The 19,562-nt window shown below is 35.0% G+C and overlaps 1 protein-coding gene across 1 annotated transcript; it reads left to right on the forward strand.

The window, feature by feature from the left end:
- Nucleotides 1-208: 208 nt before the first annotated feature.
- On the forward strand, nt 209-19,392 carry LOC126851360 (mothers against decapentaplegic homolog 3). The gene is made up of 6 exons (XM_050595248.1): nt 209-634; nt 15,438-15,646; nt 16,502-16,710; nt 16,858-17,081; nt 17,412-17,725; nt 18,187-19,392. The coding sequence occupies exons 1-6, from the start codon at nt 432-434 to the stop codon at nt 18,453-18,455; spliced, it is 1,428 nt and encodes a 475-aa protein (XP_050451205.1). The 5' UTR covers nt 209-431; the 3' UTR covers nt 18,456-19,392.
- The last annotated feature ends 170 nt before the right edge of the window (nt 19,393-19,562 follow it).

Genomic DNA, 19,562 nt, shown 5'->3' on the forward strand with positions numbered 1-19,562 from the left:
GCTAAAATATCGTTGTCTCTCGATTGGTCAAATTTCAATTTTCGATTCAGTTATACGGGCACGAATACGACCGTGAGATACGCATCTCTAGAGACTTCTCGCTTCGTGGCCGCCAGTGACGAAGATTGCCGATTCCGAACGAGCCGTGCCGAGCTACGGTGCCGAGGGCGCAATATGGCGGCCGTGGCGAAACTTTCGCTGCTGCGTGAAACAGAGAGAGAGAGAGAGTGCGATCTTGCGTGAAAACTCGTCGCGATTGGTACTCGGCGGCGAGCCGTCAATTCGCGGGGCATCATCTCCGGGAAGCGCGACAGAGAGATAACCGATAACGATATTCGTCGATTCGCGCGATATCAACGTAATAAAATTTCGTACGCGTTCAGCGACAACAGCGGCCCCGATGCGGGTCGCGCGCGCTCGTCTCAGGGCAAATGATGACTTCGATGTTGCCCAGCTTTAACCCGCCTATCGTCAAGCGGCTGCTGGGCTGGAAGAAGGCCGAGAGCGAGGACAAATGGAGCGAGAAGGCCGTTAAGAGCCTGGTGAAGAAGCTCAAGAAGTCGGCGGGCCTCGAGGAGCTCGAGAAGGCTATCACTACGCAAAGTTGCAACACCAAGTGCATCACTATACCAAGGTATGCCTACATAAATATACACACCTGATCGTAACTCGGGACGTTTATGTGTGCGTGTTTGCGCGCGATAGCGTGACGCATTTTATACATTTTTAAAGAGAAAAGTGAACGATGGGTAGAATCTAAGAGAGAGAAAGAAAGAGAGAGAGAGAGAGAGAAGGAAAGAAAACCCGCGCGCGCGCGTACGTGTCTGTGAATGTCATATATGTGTGTTTGTGTGTGTGTGTGTGTGTGGCGCATCGTATAGAGACGCACGTTCATCGTGCGTATATGACGTTCGTCTTTCACCGTCGCGCCGAGAGACGGCACTTGCCCGAGCGTTCTTATTAGAGATCGTCGTACACGTAACCTGTGCGTGCCGGGATTCATATATGCACGCGTTTGCTATTGAGATGATAAGCGGCTCGGCCTGTCACTCGCTCGGCGCAAGACGCTTTGATACGTGACACGCACGTGAGAGAGGAGTGTGCGCCGCGTAATATCTTCCCTTCCTATCTATGTGTATCGCGGCGGTCTTACAATGGGACGGATGCGCGTGAGACAACGTTCACGTTTAGGCCGGTCGAGGCGCGATAACGCAGCAGGCACAGGTAAACACTGGCCGCTCTGGGCACGTGTATAGAGAGTATGATGGAATCCCCGCGGGCAAGATTTACGAGTTCTATTCTCGTGAGTACACCAACATACGCAGAATATATTCTTCGGGAGTGTTTTTTTAATCTACTTCGAAATTTCGCGAGATGCGATCGATTAATTTTATTAAAAAGAAAAAAAATCTAATTCGTTCAATTTTAATTTAATTTCGAATTTCGTTCTTGTATTTAATTTGCCGTCATTTCCTTCATTATTTAATATAATATAATAATTTAATATAAAAATTAAATTAAATATTATATAATATAATATAATATAATTTTATTAATAATAATAATAATTTTTTATGTGCAAATATTTGACAAGTGCGTTTGAAACAATGGCGGAGCAAGCGCACTGATAAAATATTCAATCTCGATAATGATAATAATAATAATAATTTGATAACAATTTTCTATAATAATAGTGAGTATATTTTCTTAATACTATACTAATATTAAAAATATATTACAACATATATCGAATCAAGAAACTTCAATCTTATGTCAATACGCAATCAATGTTATTATTATACATTACGCTTGTTAGCTTGATAATCTCGATAAGGATTCGTTCTACTCAATTCGATCAGGAACCGTTCGACGATGACGTAAATGCGATCTCCTTCGCATTCGGAGAAACCCCAAAAGCGAAACCCCGTTGCTGCGTAGGCGGAGGAGCATTTATCAATCGCTCGCGAAATGTGTAATCGCGGTGTACGAGAAGCGCGAAGTTTATGTTTTCTTTCTCCTCGCTCTAACAATAAGAATGTTTTCGCGAAATTGGAAATAATAAGGCGCGCGTCGAGTGATCTCAATCCCCGGTGAATAACTTCTAACGAACTCCGACTGTTGAAAAGACGCTAGTTATATTAACTTCTTTAAAACATTTTTCTAGATGATTTCTTATCAAATGTATATGTAAAATAATTATTAATTAAATAATGTTTCTCTTTACTGGATATTTGTTCGTGTTTGTTTACTTGGTCAGGCTTTTCATACGCTAATGAGAGGAACAGAGAGAGAGAGAGAGAGAGAGAGAGATATATGATAGTGTTCTATGAAAGTAAGTGGACGATATATTACATTGTTCGGAACGACGGAGCATGTAAATGATCAAGCTCTTCAGCGCGCTTTTCCCGGTTTGTTTCACGTCACGGGATAAATAGCAATTAATTCACGCAACAGCCATTTTAATTTCACTAGATTCCTGTTGTACGAGACGAATATGCGCATATGCTTTTCCTTTCGTATTTTCCAGTAAAAAATAAATAAATAAATCATTAATCAATAAACGAACAATAATCAATACATCATAATGAAATAGACATATATATTAACAGGAAAAATAATTATTTATACAAAATACGCCACTTTGTCATCAGTATCGATTAATCGATATTATCTTTCATTTGTGGGACAGAAACTTTTATTATCCAGGGTTGGCCCAAACGTTCCGACTTTGAGACTTGGAGATTTTATAGGAAATTTAATTTTGAGCAAAAAGTTTTCTCTAAATAGATATAATCAATGAAAAGTTTAATCATTTTAATTAATATTAATTTTTGGAAAAATAAAAACAAAGTAACAACTTTAACTTTTATACATTGTAGACATTTTGATTAATTAAAGAGAGTTATGAAGCTGCCGTTTAATAAAACGATCGACAGTCGGAATAAAAAAGATGCTTATCCAGATATAAAATAGTCTGCAGCTTCCAACTGATCATGAAGCGTGAAAAAATGGAAAACATCACGAACTTAATTATCGAGATAAAAATCTGGATTAGTAGTCAGCTGCGTTATTTTTCTATATTTGCGTGAAACAACGCGTAAAAAGATAAGGAGTGATAATCACACTGATAGCGACGAGATACTTGACCATGATCTCTTATCTCGCGTGATCACTTTGTAAATTGCATTTCCTAGATATCTAACGGTGCGATTAACATCTAGTTTCTAATCGCGATAAATCACATAGAATATATTGTTTTAAAGAAGTTATTTCAAACGAAATCAAATAAATATACATATATGCATATACGATCGGAGGAAAACGTATGAGTTTTAAAATTAAATGTGGCTTATCGTTTATCTCTACGGGATATATTATAAAATATGTCATGCACAGGCAATATGAAAAGCATAATAATGCGAAATTAATATTGTATGTCACAGTAGTATTTAATTGTTGCAATTACATTTTGTATTATTGATTACAGAAAATATTAATCGGTATAGCCTGAGATTTAACGTTAAATTCGTGTAATGTATGAATAATCACGAGCTTACGTCATTATATTATGTCATTGTTGCCAATTATTGATAATTGTAAAATATAATTTAACTTCCATTTTTACATTGATATAAATTTCTCTCACAAGATTTATTATAAAAAATTGATTTTTTTTTTGTTTGAAAAATCTGTTGATATATTTTACAATTCATCTCACCTCGTTTGCAATCTAATCAGGAATTGAATTTTAATGAGTATGTATAAATTGTAACATATTCGTTATTAAAAGAACACATATGTCGTAAATGTAACTTGAATTAGTTTCCTCGTTCTTCGATTATGCATACTGCACACAAATTGCTACAATAACTGCGAATATATTAAATATTAGATTATCAATATATTGTGCCACTTGCCTCATAAATAAGGATTCTGTTCTGACGTGACATACGTTCTTACTAGCAAAAGTATACAAGATAATTTATTGTTAGATACACTTAATCGCAAAAACCAGAACGCTATCTTTTTCCTTGATATTTCTAATCCTTGAACGAGAAAATTGTGTTCGAGAAAACTTATGATTATTATTTTTTTTTATGTATATATTATTTTTATATATATATATATATATATATATATATATATATATATATATATATATATACACGATATACAAGACATTTTTTTTATTAAGTTGAATTTTCATTTATCTTACAGCAGTACTGAATTTTTGAATTCATCTTTACGTCACTTCTATATTTTTTTAAGTAATTTTTGTTAAGGATGTCGCGTGCGATGGAGATTATAATACGAGCGATTATCTTCAGACTCATCTCTCTTGAAGGATCCTGTATATATCGGAATGATGTATCACGTGGCGCTCGGCTCGTTTATGTATATCAGTATATCTATACAGTCGAAGCCATTATACGGGAATCGATTGCGGTGTGCGTACCGCATGACAACTTTATTAATAGTAGTAGTCCTGACCTGCCGCGATGACGCGGAGCCTCTCCTCCAAGGATATCCGGTAACGGGAGAGGGAAAGCCTGGCGAGAAAAGCGCCAGTGGATCCTCGTCGCGTAGTCGTGCGGACACACGCGAGCGGAACGCGCGCGTTTCCGTCTCTTTCGGATCTTCGCGACGACCGTTCCGGGGATCAAGGATATTCGATCGCGAAGGACGAAAAAAAAAGATTAGTCAACGCACACGAGAATTCTTACGGCACAACAGCTGGTCAACATCTTCGATGACGTCGGAGAGGATGTTACGCTCGCGTAGATCGAAACAGGACGGGGGAGGGAGGAGGAGCTGAAGTGTCAAACGAGGCGATCGAGTGATTTCGCAGCAATTTGTTCGCAGCCGACGAGTGAGGTGCTACACGTGCGTGAGTTGAAGCTTTATACGTCATTACAGTCCGTAAAGAGCGACGAATTCTTCGAGCGCCGAGTCGAGTCTTTTAAGCTCGCAACCATATCGCGAATAGAACTCACAAATAAGGTTTTATCTCCGCGCGATTATATAGTTATTTAGTTGTAAGCGTGTGTTTGCGCGTCTCTATCGATCGCGTTCCTATTATGTTTTTTTTCTCTTTTTCACGGTGTAAAAATATATATGCCGAAGAAGTGTATTTATTTCCTGTGGAAATATTACATTTTTTTAAACAATATTTGGTCGGTTTTAATAAAATAAATAATAAAATAATAGATAATAAATATGTAAAAATAATAAATATCTATTATTAGAGTTATGACGTTTTGACGAAACCGAGATAACCTCAGGGGACAGGATTATAGGAAGAACGACTAACCACAATTGGCTTATTTACACTCTTGATGTAACTCGAAGAGACTCAGAACTGCTAAGCAATTTTCATTCTTTCGGTCATTAACTCGAACAATATATATTTGATTCATATATATATATTGCTTCAGTAAAATTTCTTTATATAAATTTCTTACATATAAAGAAATTTTACTGACTTTAAATATATTGAAAATTTCAATATATTTTCATCGACGTCCTTTAAAATTTTGAGCCTTTAAGATTTCGCCATTTAATATTTTTTATTTAAAAATTGTACACTTGTTTCTCTTTATTTATATATTTAATATTATCATTAAAAAGTGCGCCAATTCTAAAGAGAATTCATAGAAGATTGATTCCTTTGATCGCGTTTGTATTCTCAAGATAAGAAGGAATAGATAAAAGGATATAAAATCGAAATATCAAGATGTTTACTTTTTGCAAAAGTATGGAAAATCTAGTATTCTCAGGGATTTCTTTTGTATCTGGAAAAAACAATCTGAAAATTTATCATTCTTATGAAATTTTATTGGGGCTCTGGGAATTTAAAAAAAAATCTCTCTTTGATTGAATTTTGCTCTTATATTATGAACAGTCAATAAACCAAGTGAATTATTCAATGTCTTAATAAAATATTGAATATACGGCGCATATTTTATTTTAGTGATAAAAAAACTCAAAATTTTATGCAAATGGAAAATGCTTTTCTTAAAAATTTTTTCATTTTTTTTCTAGTATTTGCAAATTTAGCTTTTAAAGCTCAAATGGCTTTGTTTTTCTTTTGTAAAAGTGAAAAGCGTATACAATAATTTTTTTTTTTTTTTTTAAACGTATACAATAATTTTTTTTTTAGAAAGAGAAGCACGGAAAAATCTTTAAAATATTTATTTAATATTATATTTATTATAAATATTATATTCCTTTTACTTGGAATTTTGAATAAAAATATCTGGATGATGGGAGAATTTTTTTTTACGAGATCGAGTAAATACCTTGTTAACACCCATATGATTGATATGCGCGTATTTAAAAGTGCGCGATTATTCGATGTCGGGACAATAGGGTTCCATAGAGAAATGAAATTTTGTGCATGATTGCATTGTGTGTGTACACATGTTCTACCTTCTAATGAGCCTCGTCCCATTGTAACGTCCGACACGAGGCACGTGCGAGCAGGGCGCGCGTGCAGATAATGCGCGAAGTGCGTCAGCACGTCCCACGGATTTCGATATATTTGACTACCTGCACGTTGCAACAACCGACAACAGCAGCGGCGGCAGGTATTCTTCTCCGTTCAAACGTGCACGCTGCATTTCATCCCTTGCACTTTACGGTTTTATGCTCTCGTATCGATATACATATCAAGATAATAAGACTAGGCTAATGTTTGCATATCTCCCTCGTGATCCATTGGTCACGTGAATTTAAAAAAAGAAAATATAGCAATATATAAATTTAAATAATTTATATAAATATAATTATATGTTGGGTGATATAATTATAAAATATATAAAATATACTTTAAAATTATTTTTTTTAAATCTATATCTTTCATTAAGATTATACGTTCAAAAGACGAGTATAAAACATAAGCTTTAGAGTATAATTACCATTCTTTTAAATATCGATCTAATTATAAGGTGATCGACTTAAAAATAAATTCTTCATTTTAAAGATAAATAAAAATTTATACTAAAATGTTAGAGATACATATGTAATATTTTAGAAATATATATTTGTATTTTTTTAACATCGTACACAATCTATAGAAACTTTTTTTTATATATATTGTCTTGTTTTGCGTCTTTTTCTTCTTTTGTCGTATTAAGCAAAAAATTATGGCATTTTTAATAAAATATTTGATCTCAATTTTTCGAAGGTGTGAAATGTGTCGAATGAGACCCATGTATTTATGTTTCGCTGTCGAGGAAATTAAACTTTGTTTTCTATTTCCCAAATACATTGCATTATGCACGTATATTGTCTACTTAATAACGTGCGTTATACATATTTACGAAAGGCTCACGATGTCGATATGCACAGCATAACTATTATGTCCTAGAGTCCGTGCATGTGACGTTAATTCAATAATATTCGTTAGAAGATAAATTAACTCTCCCTGTCTCATTTTGTTATCCTTGAGATCCCTGAGCCACAGGAATAAATCTTCGTGAAAGCACTCTTTCTTTTTAAAATTTCGATATAATTGTTAGAGTTCTCTTCGAGTCTTCTCTTCGCAAGTCTATAAAATTCCCAATATGTTTTAAAAAAAGATATGCATCGTTTGTTGTATCTCTATCGGATGGGCAAACTCTAATTCTGGAAACTCGAGATACAATTTTATGCCACAAAATTGGCGGGAAAGCATCGACTGTGAAACACATATTTTATTCCTTTTTTTTATTATAACTCTCGAGTATCGTTAGAGATCAAATTCCGTCTTCTAAAATATTTTCATACTTTAGCATACTAGATATAGCTGTCTAGATCTAACATTCTAGATATAATTCTCTGGCGTTGACATTGAACACGATTTTCACATTAAACTTGGAATAAAACTTGGAATATCCGATCTGTCTTCCGAGGCTGGCATCCGATGCTGAATGAACGCGTCGAGAATATCGATCTATATATCCGCATTGTATATCAAAGATGAATGAGAGATGTATGTATGTGTGCGATGTATGTATTCTTCAATCAGACTGTAACCGCAAACATTTCGTCCAACAATAAATTCGCAAAAGTGGGACGCATTGAATTTCACGTTACTAAATTTTATTTATTTTGTATAATCAACGAATTTCTAATTCGCCTTCAACATTACTTTATTCAAGTTTATCGATAAATTTCATCCTTCTAACAAGTTGCATTATTTAAAAAAAAATATCATCAACGAATTAATTGATGATACTTAATGAAAAAGGAAACGTGCACTTTGATTTATCTCTCGTTTTTATGTGTCAATGCTAAGCTGCCAAAAAGAGAAGTCGATGAGAGACAAGGTAGAGGCTTCGTTTGACTGTTCTCGCGTCTGTCGCAAAGTGAAATCTCGTAGAAATAAATTGAAACATCTCCCGCCTTCCCCGCGACCTCCTCTTCACCGGCACACTTTGCAAATCGTAGCGAGCCGAGAGTTTCAATCGACGGCGGATTTATCCGGTTTGTCACCCAAGCGGGGCTCTTCTTGCTCGTCTTAGATTCGCGGCTCTTACTCGCTCTTATGGCGTATAATTCCGTCTTTTACGTCACGACGACGCAGAAGCGATTTACGCGGACAATAAAGAACGGGATGCGCTATTGTCTTTCGTTGTATCCGTACGTCGCGTTTGCCACTTACGTTTCTAAACGCGTGAAACAGTTTAACGGAAAAATTATTAATATTTCTTAAATATATTTATATTTATTTATTAATATTTATATTTATTAATATATCTTTATACATTTATTTATTTATATCTTCTATTAAAAATGTAATCAGATATTAAAAGATTAAATATGTCTTAAATTTTTAAAATATCAATTTATAAATATGTGTGAAAAATAATTAAAAAAATTTTCTTTTATTTTTCTTTTATCATTTTTGTTTATTATGTTTTATAAGGAGATTTAGAGAATACTTAGGGAATAGATTTAATATAATATTGCCTAGAGAGCGTGGTTAAAACTCGATTTGCTGTTACTCGAGGCTGTTGGTCGATTGACGCAAGACAATTGACGCGAATAATAATTCGCGGGGAAAATTAATGGCGATTTCGCCGAGTATACGGCGTTTCACCTGGAGTAGGAAGAGAAGGGTGTGATTTGCGAAGGAGAGATAGAAATTACGTAAAGATCCGTATCCTATTGTGCTTCGTCGCGATGATCGCGCCGTATAATAACGCTATTAAACTCGCGGCACGTACGTAATGACATTAGCGATTGTTAATGCATTATCCGCGGTAAAAGTTTATTTTGCACTTCGTTCACACTACGACTGATTATCGCGGTTGGCCTTACGCTCGTTCGATTTTAGTGAAAGGAATCGCGTACGCAGATGAATCGAATCGCGAACTGTCGGAACAAAAAGGAAAATAGAATTTTAAGATGAAATATTTCGCGAATAAATGAAGAAATATAATTTTATTTCTTATGGGGATTTTTTTTTAACAATAAATAATTTTTTATACATTATTACAGATATTGAAGAAAAGATTTAAAAGTTTCATATTATTTTGTAATATGATAAAAAAGAAGGAAATGAGAATGTATAAAAGGTACACATATACAAATAACATTACATTTTTAAAGAAATTTTTAAATCTCTGTTATAACGTGTTTGAATCGCAATATTTTCCTCTCTCTTTCTCTTTCGATTTCTTGAGTAGGAAATAATCATTTTTATTATACACAACGCATATACAAGGTAATCCACAATTCGTGATGCAACCGACAGATTGATTCTTTATGAAAAAATAAGTCGAAATTGCAGCATGAAATTTTTTCATGTGGGACTTCATTGTTGGGTTTTATAAAGGGCGCAAGCACTCAGATTTTGAGATTTTATAGGAAATTTAATTCTGAACAAAAAGTTTCCTATAAATATGGGTCGGAAAATATTTTCTTAAAAAGTTAAAATCTAATCCAAAAAACGCCCAAAAACCTAATCCACGAAATCACGGTTATTTTATGGATTTTTACAAATATCAGGGAAAGTATTTTTTTTTAACAAAAAGTATCGAAACTGTTATAGTTATAAAGAATTAAATTAATGATTGCAGTATATCTCATAGGTTTTGAAATAATCAGTTTCAAATCTACAAAAAGGTTTTTTCTTTGGCTGTCGACGGTAGACCTTTTTAAAAATACTCTTCATTTTAAAATGAATTATATACAACCACGAATAACGGCTCACCCTATATGACTTGAAGGTAAAAAGACAAATGTCCTATATCTGAACACCCGACATTTCCTTCCTTCTATTCGCGTGCCGTAGAACGTTATATTGGTTGTTTCAGATCCAAGGTTGCATCGGTCGTTTATTAAACGTAATATTGGCAAGCAAAACGGGGGGAAAAAAAAAAGCATGAGCAAAATTAAAAACGTTTTGCATTACATTCTGATAGTCATAGAAAATACGTCTCTTTGAACCGAGATGGTGAATGCATCGAATTTTTATCACGCATTGTCGAACGTTTCGTTTAATTACATGTCGCGACAATACACGAACGTTTACGACAAATCGTTGGGAATGGCAGGAGGGAGGGGGGCGGGGGAGCGACGGATTGATCTGTTTTTTCAATATTTCGGAATCTTTTGTACATTCTCGATATTTTTTTATTACGTGTAAAATTCACGAAAGGTTATCGGGAATTGAAAAACAATACAAACAGTTTTTATTAACGACGAAAAACGTTTTTCCTCAAATATTTTCAGCCTGTAACTGTCCGCTATAATAGTTTCGTCCGATGGCGGAAAATAAATGAAAGAGACACACAAAATTTTTTTTTCAAAATAGTTTCCTCTCGCGAGATACACATATATGTAGATGTTTAAATAATAAATCTTGATTGACGATATCTAAAGTGATTATATCTATCGCGCGAAAATTTAAAGAAAATTTAATCATTCAAGTTTACGAAAGCAATTGATATTTCCATGAATAATCGATATTTACAATTTGTAACGCAGAAGTCAGAAGTCCAAGAAATTTATAGGAAAATAGATTGATATCTCTTTGATCGATATTAGAATCTGTCGGTGTAAAGTACATTAAAAATTGTTACAAAAATGTAACATTATAAGGACTATAATTTTCATTTTTTGTTAGCATTTAAAGAGAAGCTATAATAACGCTGGTAAATTTTTACATATCATTAATAATAATATACGCATAATATAGTAAAGTAATGTTGGATACATTTTTTTGGGGGTATTTTATCTTTATTTATTTTTTTATTATGATACTTAAATCAAAAGCAATGAATAATTAAATAGATTTGTGTATAAATATATTATTAATTGATTGTACTAATTATAAGCTAGACGATAGCAATTGTAGATTTAAATTATCGTACAAATATTGTCGATCGGAAAACACTTTTCACATAGCATGCATAAAGCATTAGTAGAATTCAAATGGAGACTATCGCACAGCCGATAGCAACGGACCGATAAGAGAACCGGAGGAAGAAAGAGGTCTTAGAAAAAAAGGCTGGATCGATAAGACAAGCGAACGTAACGTAATCGGCCCCGATAAATTATATCTCCTTGAAGTCGCGAAGCGGAGAATTATTTCTATTTCGCTATTTCGTTCTCGTCAGTTGCAAGGACAATGAGAATACAAAAGGCGCAAAATATCTTTGCGTAACAATGTCAATTTTTGCACACAAATTTCGTTTCTCGTGGAGCTCATTGTCAGCTCGACTTTTCCGAAACGACAGACCAATCGAGCGGTGGTAAAAGTGAGGCTGCGGATAATTTTCATTATGCATCTATGAAAAGAATAGCTTAAATAAAGATATCCAAATGGCTCTAAATTGTATATTAAAATAGACGGGATTATTTCGGACATATGCTCCGGTTATATGTTTGCACGCGAATTTCATTGGTAGCGACCTTTCGATCTCGTTCAACGCGATATATACTCAGCGAATTTGTCTTCCTTCTCCCGTTTTAACGGATGAGCTTCCGAAAGCGAGACGAAGAGAATCAGAAATCAACGATATTCTCCCATTTCGTTTGACAGATCTGCTCGTGTGCGATCAATGCGCGAATCCGAAATATACATATTAATAATTTTTGCAGTGGTGATGACTTCGGAGAGATCGAGAATCTTGAGTGACCTGATAATTGATTCTCCAAATTTTTCCGAAAATCGCTTCGCGATGTTTGTTTTGCATGGAAGCGATCGAGCAGATGGAAGTATCTTGATATTTACAGTTCGCACATCGCTAAATCGATTTAACACAGATGTGCGGATGAACGAGCTCGCATTTCTCACTCAATAAAAATTTATCATCATTTATTTATTTATTTAATTATTTTATATACGGAAAAATCCATTACATAAAAGAGAAAAGAGAGAAATGATTGATATTATTTAAAAATAGCACAATTGATATTATTAAAATAGCACAATGATATTATTTGAAAATAGCACAAGAATATAAAATGAGAATATAAATAAAAGTAAAAAAAAATAAAATAAAATAATTATTAAATTAAATTAAATTAAATGACTTAAATTAAATACACAAATATAAATTAGTAATAGTAAAATTAGCATTATCTTTCTCGTACGATCGCATAATAATGTCGTCGTCCGCTCTTCGCGATATGAAATTTGACAAGTGAAACGTAAATATAGAAATACTTTGAAAGGATTGATCAATAATGATTACATGATCGTGGTTAAACTGACCAGTTGCAACGTGAAACTTAGTAGCGAAGAAATCACGATATCGGACAAGTCGCTGTTACATCATCGACTGGATAGTTATAATACTAAGAATTCTTTTTATTTGTCAATTATTTTAATTTTTCTCCTTTTATCGCGCTATTCCATCTCTGTTATTTTTTTTTTTGCTCTTTACACTTATATATCTTAAAGAATAAAATACAGCAACAGAGTAAAAAATTTCCGTCTTTTTTTTTTATTCATAATCGTAGAGTTTGTACATATATATAAAGGGTGGTCCCAAACATTCCGACCAGACTTTGAGATTTTATAGGAAATTTAATTCTGAACAAAAAGTTTCCTCTAAACATGGGTCGAAAAATGCTTTCTTAAAAAATATATATTGTGTGTGTGTGTGTGTGTGTGTAAAAGTTTTATATTTAAAAAATGGAGATTATATATAGTTATATATTACAAGGCTATATAAAAACTGTATGATGAAAGTCTTATAAATATACATATAATCTACATTTTCTAGATAAACTGCTCAAATAGATATAAACTCTTTAATTACGTTAATATCCGCGATTATTATTTATCTTATCTCAAACTATAATACAATTTTCGTAGTAGATATATCTCACGTTTAATTCTACGATCGGTTACTATTAAATAGACAAGATATTGATAAAGGCACCGTCATATAAATCTCGAGCGAATGTCCGTTAAATTATTATATAACAAAGTGCGGTATCATGCAAGAAAGATAATTGAGAGTATAAACGCGAAAATAAACAAGTGCGTGCGAGAAAGAGAGAGAGAGAGAGAGAGAGAGAGAGAGAAGATGAAGGAACGATCGAGAGACAACGCACATATATATCCATATATATAAAACGAGATGAGCTCAAGGTTGTTGTGAATTATGCATCGACAGAAATGTTACACATCTAATCTTATCACAAATTTCATAAGCGCAATCTCAGCCGTCTTTTCTCACTTCTAATGGCCTTAAAGAGAGAATCGAATATACAGAGAATTCTTTTTGACTTTTGTGATTATTTGAAATATAATTTCATTTTTCTTTTTTTTTATACGACGAGTGCGCCACAAGAAATTATTTACTCCGAAAAGATAAATATTAACGAAAATTGAGATTCAATTAGGGATGAAACAGTCCGCATCTTCATTCTTGTCAAACTGAAGATAATAACTGGAAAATATGATTTCGTTATCGATGCTTCTACGCATCAATCTTTGTTCTCGATAATTTCGGCATCAACGGAAAAAAAGAACAATGGGTAGTCTGGCGCCAACGAGTAATTCACGATCCGGAAGTAACAATTCTTGCGTTATTCGTCGAGGTCCTATAATGAGATCGCAAGCGCGTGGAAGCTGTAATTACGCGAACGTAATAACGACACAGCGATAGTGTCCCTTTCCGGAGGAAAGTCGTGTTGCTTCTTGCTTGGTAGAATTTCGCGAAACACACAGAATGAGCAGCGTGCGAATCATGAGCGTGTGGGAGAATTAAATATCGTTTAATTCTACACGTTAGTGCGGAAGAATACCAGCGAGATTATCCGCTCCGCAAATATGTACGGTCTCTCGCAGCTTATTAATTTTATACGGTTTAAGGGATCCCGCAATCTCTCACTTTATTTTCTTTTTATATATAATTATTGTTTTATTGCTTATTTTTTCCTCGATTGAGCGTTGCATTTTAAACTCGATATCGATCGAAATATATCAATATCCAGAACTACAGAAGAATAACAGTGATCTCGTGGTGTTATCAGCACATCGAGAGAAGTTGATTATATGTATATAGATCTTATTTTCATTATATTCATTTTTTATTTAATTTAATTTAATTTAATTCATTTATATGTTTATTTATTTATTTAATTTTATTAATTTATTTAATTTATTTATGTGCTAGCATTATAATTCATTAATAATCAAGATATTCGATTTTGTGGTATAATAAATGAATATATTTCTTTTACAATAGTAAGATTTTATATTTCAAGATTAGCTTTAATAAGTTTTCCATTTTTAGCAGGGTTTTATTTAAATTTTGTTTGAATAAGTAAAAATATGTCTTTTAAATTTTTTAGAAATTAATCTGTCCAAGTGTTTTTTTACGTTTAAGACGATCGAAGAAGGACACACGTCCTCGTTGAATGCACGATATTTCCCTTGTCATGCGAATTACAGAACGCCACATTGATTATTGTGTGGTTGTAAGGCATTGATGTATTCGACGTATACTAGAATCGACTCGTACGCCTGCCGGATAATATTGACAAGCTCAATAGACCATTACAGCCGGCTACGTAGCATATATATGCGTCATCTATTTTGTCTGCCCGCTTTACAGCATCGAATACATAATCTCGTGAAATTTCTCGGTCCTTTACCAGACGGAGAGATTTTATGCAGCAAATTCCAGTTGGATTCTCTTTCTTCTCCGGTGTGATGTGCAGTTACATGACATGATGCAAACAGAGAAAGAATCCAATTTAATACGCACACATCAGAAGAATTTATCTCTCAAGCTAAGAAAAGAGAGCTTAATCATTTAATAAATTAAAATATAAATTATATATATTTGTTAAATAGAGTTTCTTTCAAAATATTACACGTAACACACTATTTGATCTCTGGATGCCCGAGATTTCGGCTCGCTTTATCAAAATTATTAAAGAAGTTTCAAAATTAATGTGCACGATTTTGATTTATAAAATCTTTATAGGCCTAGCCCGGGCGGTGTCGGCGACAACGGCGTTCAAGGTGTTCGCGGAAAGGGTCTGCCGCACGTGATTTACTGTCGACTCTGGCGTTGGCCGGATTTGCAGTCGCACCACGAACTAAGGGCGATCGAGCACTGCGAGTACGCCTTCACCCAGAAACGCGACGAGGTCTGCGTGAATCCTTATCATTATCAACGAATACAAACGCCAGGTATGTAAAGACAAATTGATACATATGTACAGAAGTCTTCATCATGTAGAAAAATGTTGACCTTTTATTCTCGCAACATTTTACCTTTTTATTACACGTTTGATAAATTCATTTATTCGCGTGGGAAACAATGTTATTACTTACAGGACGGGGTGTCTACTCTATGGAAAAATATGGAAAATCTGGAATTCTCAGGGATTACTTTTGTACCTGGAAAAATCAGGGAATTCTCATGGAATTTTATTGGGACCCTGGGAGCTTTTTCAAAAATTTTCTCTTTGATAATTTTGATCTCATATTGTAAATAGTCAGCGAATCAAGTGAATTATTCAATGTCTTAATAAAATATTGAATATGCAGTGCATATTCTTTATTGTAATTTTTAGATACAAAAATATGAAAATTTTATGCAAGTATTTTATGCAAGAAAAATGCTTATCTTACGAAAGTTGTTCAATTCTTTTTTCCTGTACATTTTTGCAAATCTAACACTTAAAACTTAAGTGGCTTTGTATTTTTCTTTCGTATAAGTGAAAACACTAGAAAACACAATAAATTAAAGATTTTGTGAACAAAAATACCTGTGGGGGGGATTTTAGAGAATTTTTTTATAAGATTTGCGTAGACACCTTGTACTTATATTTAGAGCGAAGGTAAAATTGTGCATTATTCGTTTTGCTTGAATTATTTCTCTCTCTCTCTCTCTCTCTCTCTCTCTCTCTCTCTCTTTCATTTTTCTCTCCCTCTATTTCCGTTCCTCTTTCCTTGAAAAGGGATGTTAATCGGCCGTTACAATCATAAGCATAGCGAGGCTAGTAGAATCGCGTGACTTTATCGGAGCACGAAACTTTGCAGTTTTGCCGGCCATTCTCGTGCCGCGGCACAATCTAACCAGCGACGAGAACACCGTCCTTTACAACACCTCCCTCGAGGAGCTCAGCGTCAGCGTTCCGGAGAACACGAGCTTCCACGCGACGCTAAATCACCAGCATAATCAGCAGCAAAACATACCGCAGTCCCCGCAACAGCAACAGCAACCAAATAATCCGTACCAAGGAATGCAGGTTAGTAAGTTAGAAGAATTTATCCGAATTACAATTTAAAATGCAAACGATTAATTCGAGGTCGATTAAAAGTGAGTCATTACGATCCAAATTATCTTTACTAATAAATTCTGACAAATGACATTGTGGCGGATTATCGATGTTTAGAGTATGCAGGCGACGAGTCCGGCGAGTGTTGGAAGCTTAGGAAGCGTGCAAGGTTCGCCTCATCCTGCTCCGGGTTCCATGGATCCACCAGCAGATACGCCACCGCCGGGTTACATCAGCGAGGACGGTGACAATATGGACCACAACGATAACATGTCTCTGTCACGCCTGTCACCCAGTCCCGTGGATGCACAACCGGTCATGTATTGCGAGCCCGCGTTTTGGTGAGTGCTAGGGATGATTAATGAACGACATTGCACATTGCGTATTGCACTTTTCTCCAGACACAGAAACGGCGAAAGACTAAACACCATTACTCTCATGTATTTTATACGCGAAACAAAATTAATGATAAAAGTGTACAGAGAGGATTTTTTGGATTTATAAATCGGATTGATATCCATACAAGATAATTGTGGATAAAATTAATATTAAAATAGGAAAGCACTAAAGACCGGAAATGAATTAATTTTCATCTATCTGTTTTTCTGAATCTTTATCACTTAATCTTTATCCACGTATGTCGCTCAACTTCCGTTTTGCCATCTCGCCAGGTGTTCAATTAGTTACTACGAGCTGAATACAAGAGTGGGCGAAACATTTCATGCGTCGCAGCCAAGTATAACGGTGGACGGCTTCACCGATCCGAGCAACTCGGAGCGCTTCTGTCTCGGCTTGCTATCCAACGTGAATCGTAATACGGTGGTCGAGCAGACCAGGCGACACATCGGTAAAGGTGTTAGGCTCTACTACATTGGCGGCGAGGTGTTCGCCGAATGTTTATCCGACTCGAGTATCTTCGTACAGAGTCCCAACTGCAATCAACGTTACGGCTGGCATCCGGCCACTGTTTGCAAAATACCACCAGGTAAATGAAGAAATTTTATTTTCGGCTCGTGTGCTAATTTTTTAATAGATTTTCTTTCTGAAATATACATGTTTTTCTTCTTATTTTTTTTATTAACGAAGATAATTTTTTATAATTGCTTGTGTGTTGATATGTTCATATGTGTATGTGCAAGCTTGTGTACAAGTCTTCTTTGACATCAAATTTATCGTATTTTACTGTATTAGAATATTTAAAAATTAGTGAACTATATATTTAATCCTATATTTTCTTTTTATCAGTCTCCAGATATATTTAGCAATCCTTCTTCGAATGCAAATTAATAATCGAAATTGTTTAAAATATCTCATATACTATGCCTATTTCAATGAAAAAATGAGGGCCATATAAAACAATTACTGCTCGAAGTATATCTTTATTCATTCGTTTGTCAGATCGTTCTCAAAATAATATTCAAATTTATTTTGTCTCTTTGCTTCCAGGATGTAATTTGAAGATCTTCAACAACCAGGAGTTTGCGGCGTTGCTATCACAGTCGGTGTCGCAAGGCTTCGAGGCAGTGTACCAGTTGACGCGTATGTGCACGATCCGTATGAGCTTTGTAAAGGGCTGGGGTGCGGAATATCGCCGGCAGACGGTTACCTCGACCCCTTGTTGGATCGAGTTGCATTTAAATGGGCCACTCCAGTGGCTCGACAGGGTACTCACGCAGATGGGCTCGCCTCGTTTACCCTGCTCCTCGATGTCCTAAGTTTTTGCATCCTCCTCATTCGTTTGTTCGTTCGTGATGGAAGAACATGTGAGAATATCTTTTATGCGCTGTCGTCGTCGTCGTCGTCGCCATCGTCGATCAGCTTGTACTTTCATGTGTACAATACGCAAAAATTTAATTTGTTCAGATATGCTCAAACGAACACTGCACAGTGACGCATATGAGAAAAAAGGCATACGATATGAAGACGCCAGCAATTAACAGTTGAGAAAAAAGAAACATTCGGACAACGATACCAAGTTTTCCGCGTCATAGCAGTGGCATTTTCTCAAATGTCGTGCAATTGAGCAACAACGGCGACCACGGCGTAAACGCGACAACAAAAGAGCGCGAAATTGAAAAACGACGATTCGTTTGCGCGCGACAGTATAAATATCATAGCATATATTGAAGCTTGTGTTTTACCACACATATACAGACGCCCGCGCGCACACACATACACGCACACATACACACACAGTTCATTGCAATCGAGAAGAAAAAAAAAATACAGACACACGCGAGGACGCAGAGACGCGGATCTTTGCGTCGACTCACTTATATCGCGCGTACCGCAATTGGCGTACAAGATATATCCAGGGTGATCATAATCCGAGTTTAGTCGATTCGTGTATAAGTAATAAAAAAAAACGAGAGTGATATTTATATATATAAATATATGTATATATGTACCGCGCTAATACAGAGCTCAGTCTTTTATATATTTTTATTGCTTATTAAAGCAGACACAACTATTACAATCGTTGTATTACAGTATACGTCAGATCTTTACGAGATATAATATACATTAATATATTATGCGTATGTGTGTGTGTATGTGTTAAACTTTCACTCCTAGCTCGCGTTATGGAATTTATTTGAATATTTTATAATACATTCAGATGGACACTCAAATACAGACACACGCACGCACGCACGCACGCGCGCGCGCGCGCGCGCGCACACACACACACACACACACACACATATACAGGTACACACACACGTGTATATAAATATGTCTCATTTCACGATATTTGTTATGAAAGATCATGATATAGCATATATTGGTAAGAATGTTTAAAATTTATTACGTCATCGCATAAG

This window comes from Cataglyphis hispanica, chromosome 8, assembly GCF_021464435.1.
Source record: "Cataglyphis hispanica isolate Lineage 1 chromosome 8, ULB_Chis1_1.0, whole genome shotgun sequence".
Taxonomy (NCBI): Eukaryota; Metazoa; Arthropoda; class Insecta; order Hymenoptera; family Formicidae; genus Cataglyphis; species Cataglyphis hispanica.

Coding starts and splice junctions, on each gene's coding strand:
- LOC126851360 (XM_050595248.1), top strand. CDS start 432: ATGATGACTTCGATGTTGCCCAGCTTTAACCCGCCTATCGTCAAGCGG. Junction 16,711..16,857: donor ATCCGTACCAAGGAATGCAG/GTTAGTAAGTTA, acceptor ATCGATGTTTAG/AGTATGCAGGCGACGAGTCC. Junction 17,726..18,186: donor TGTTTGCAAAATACCACCAG/GTAAATGAAGAA, acceptor CTTTGCTTCCAG/GATGTAATTTGAAGATCTTC.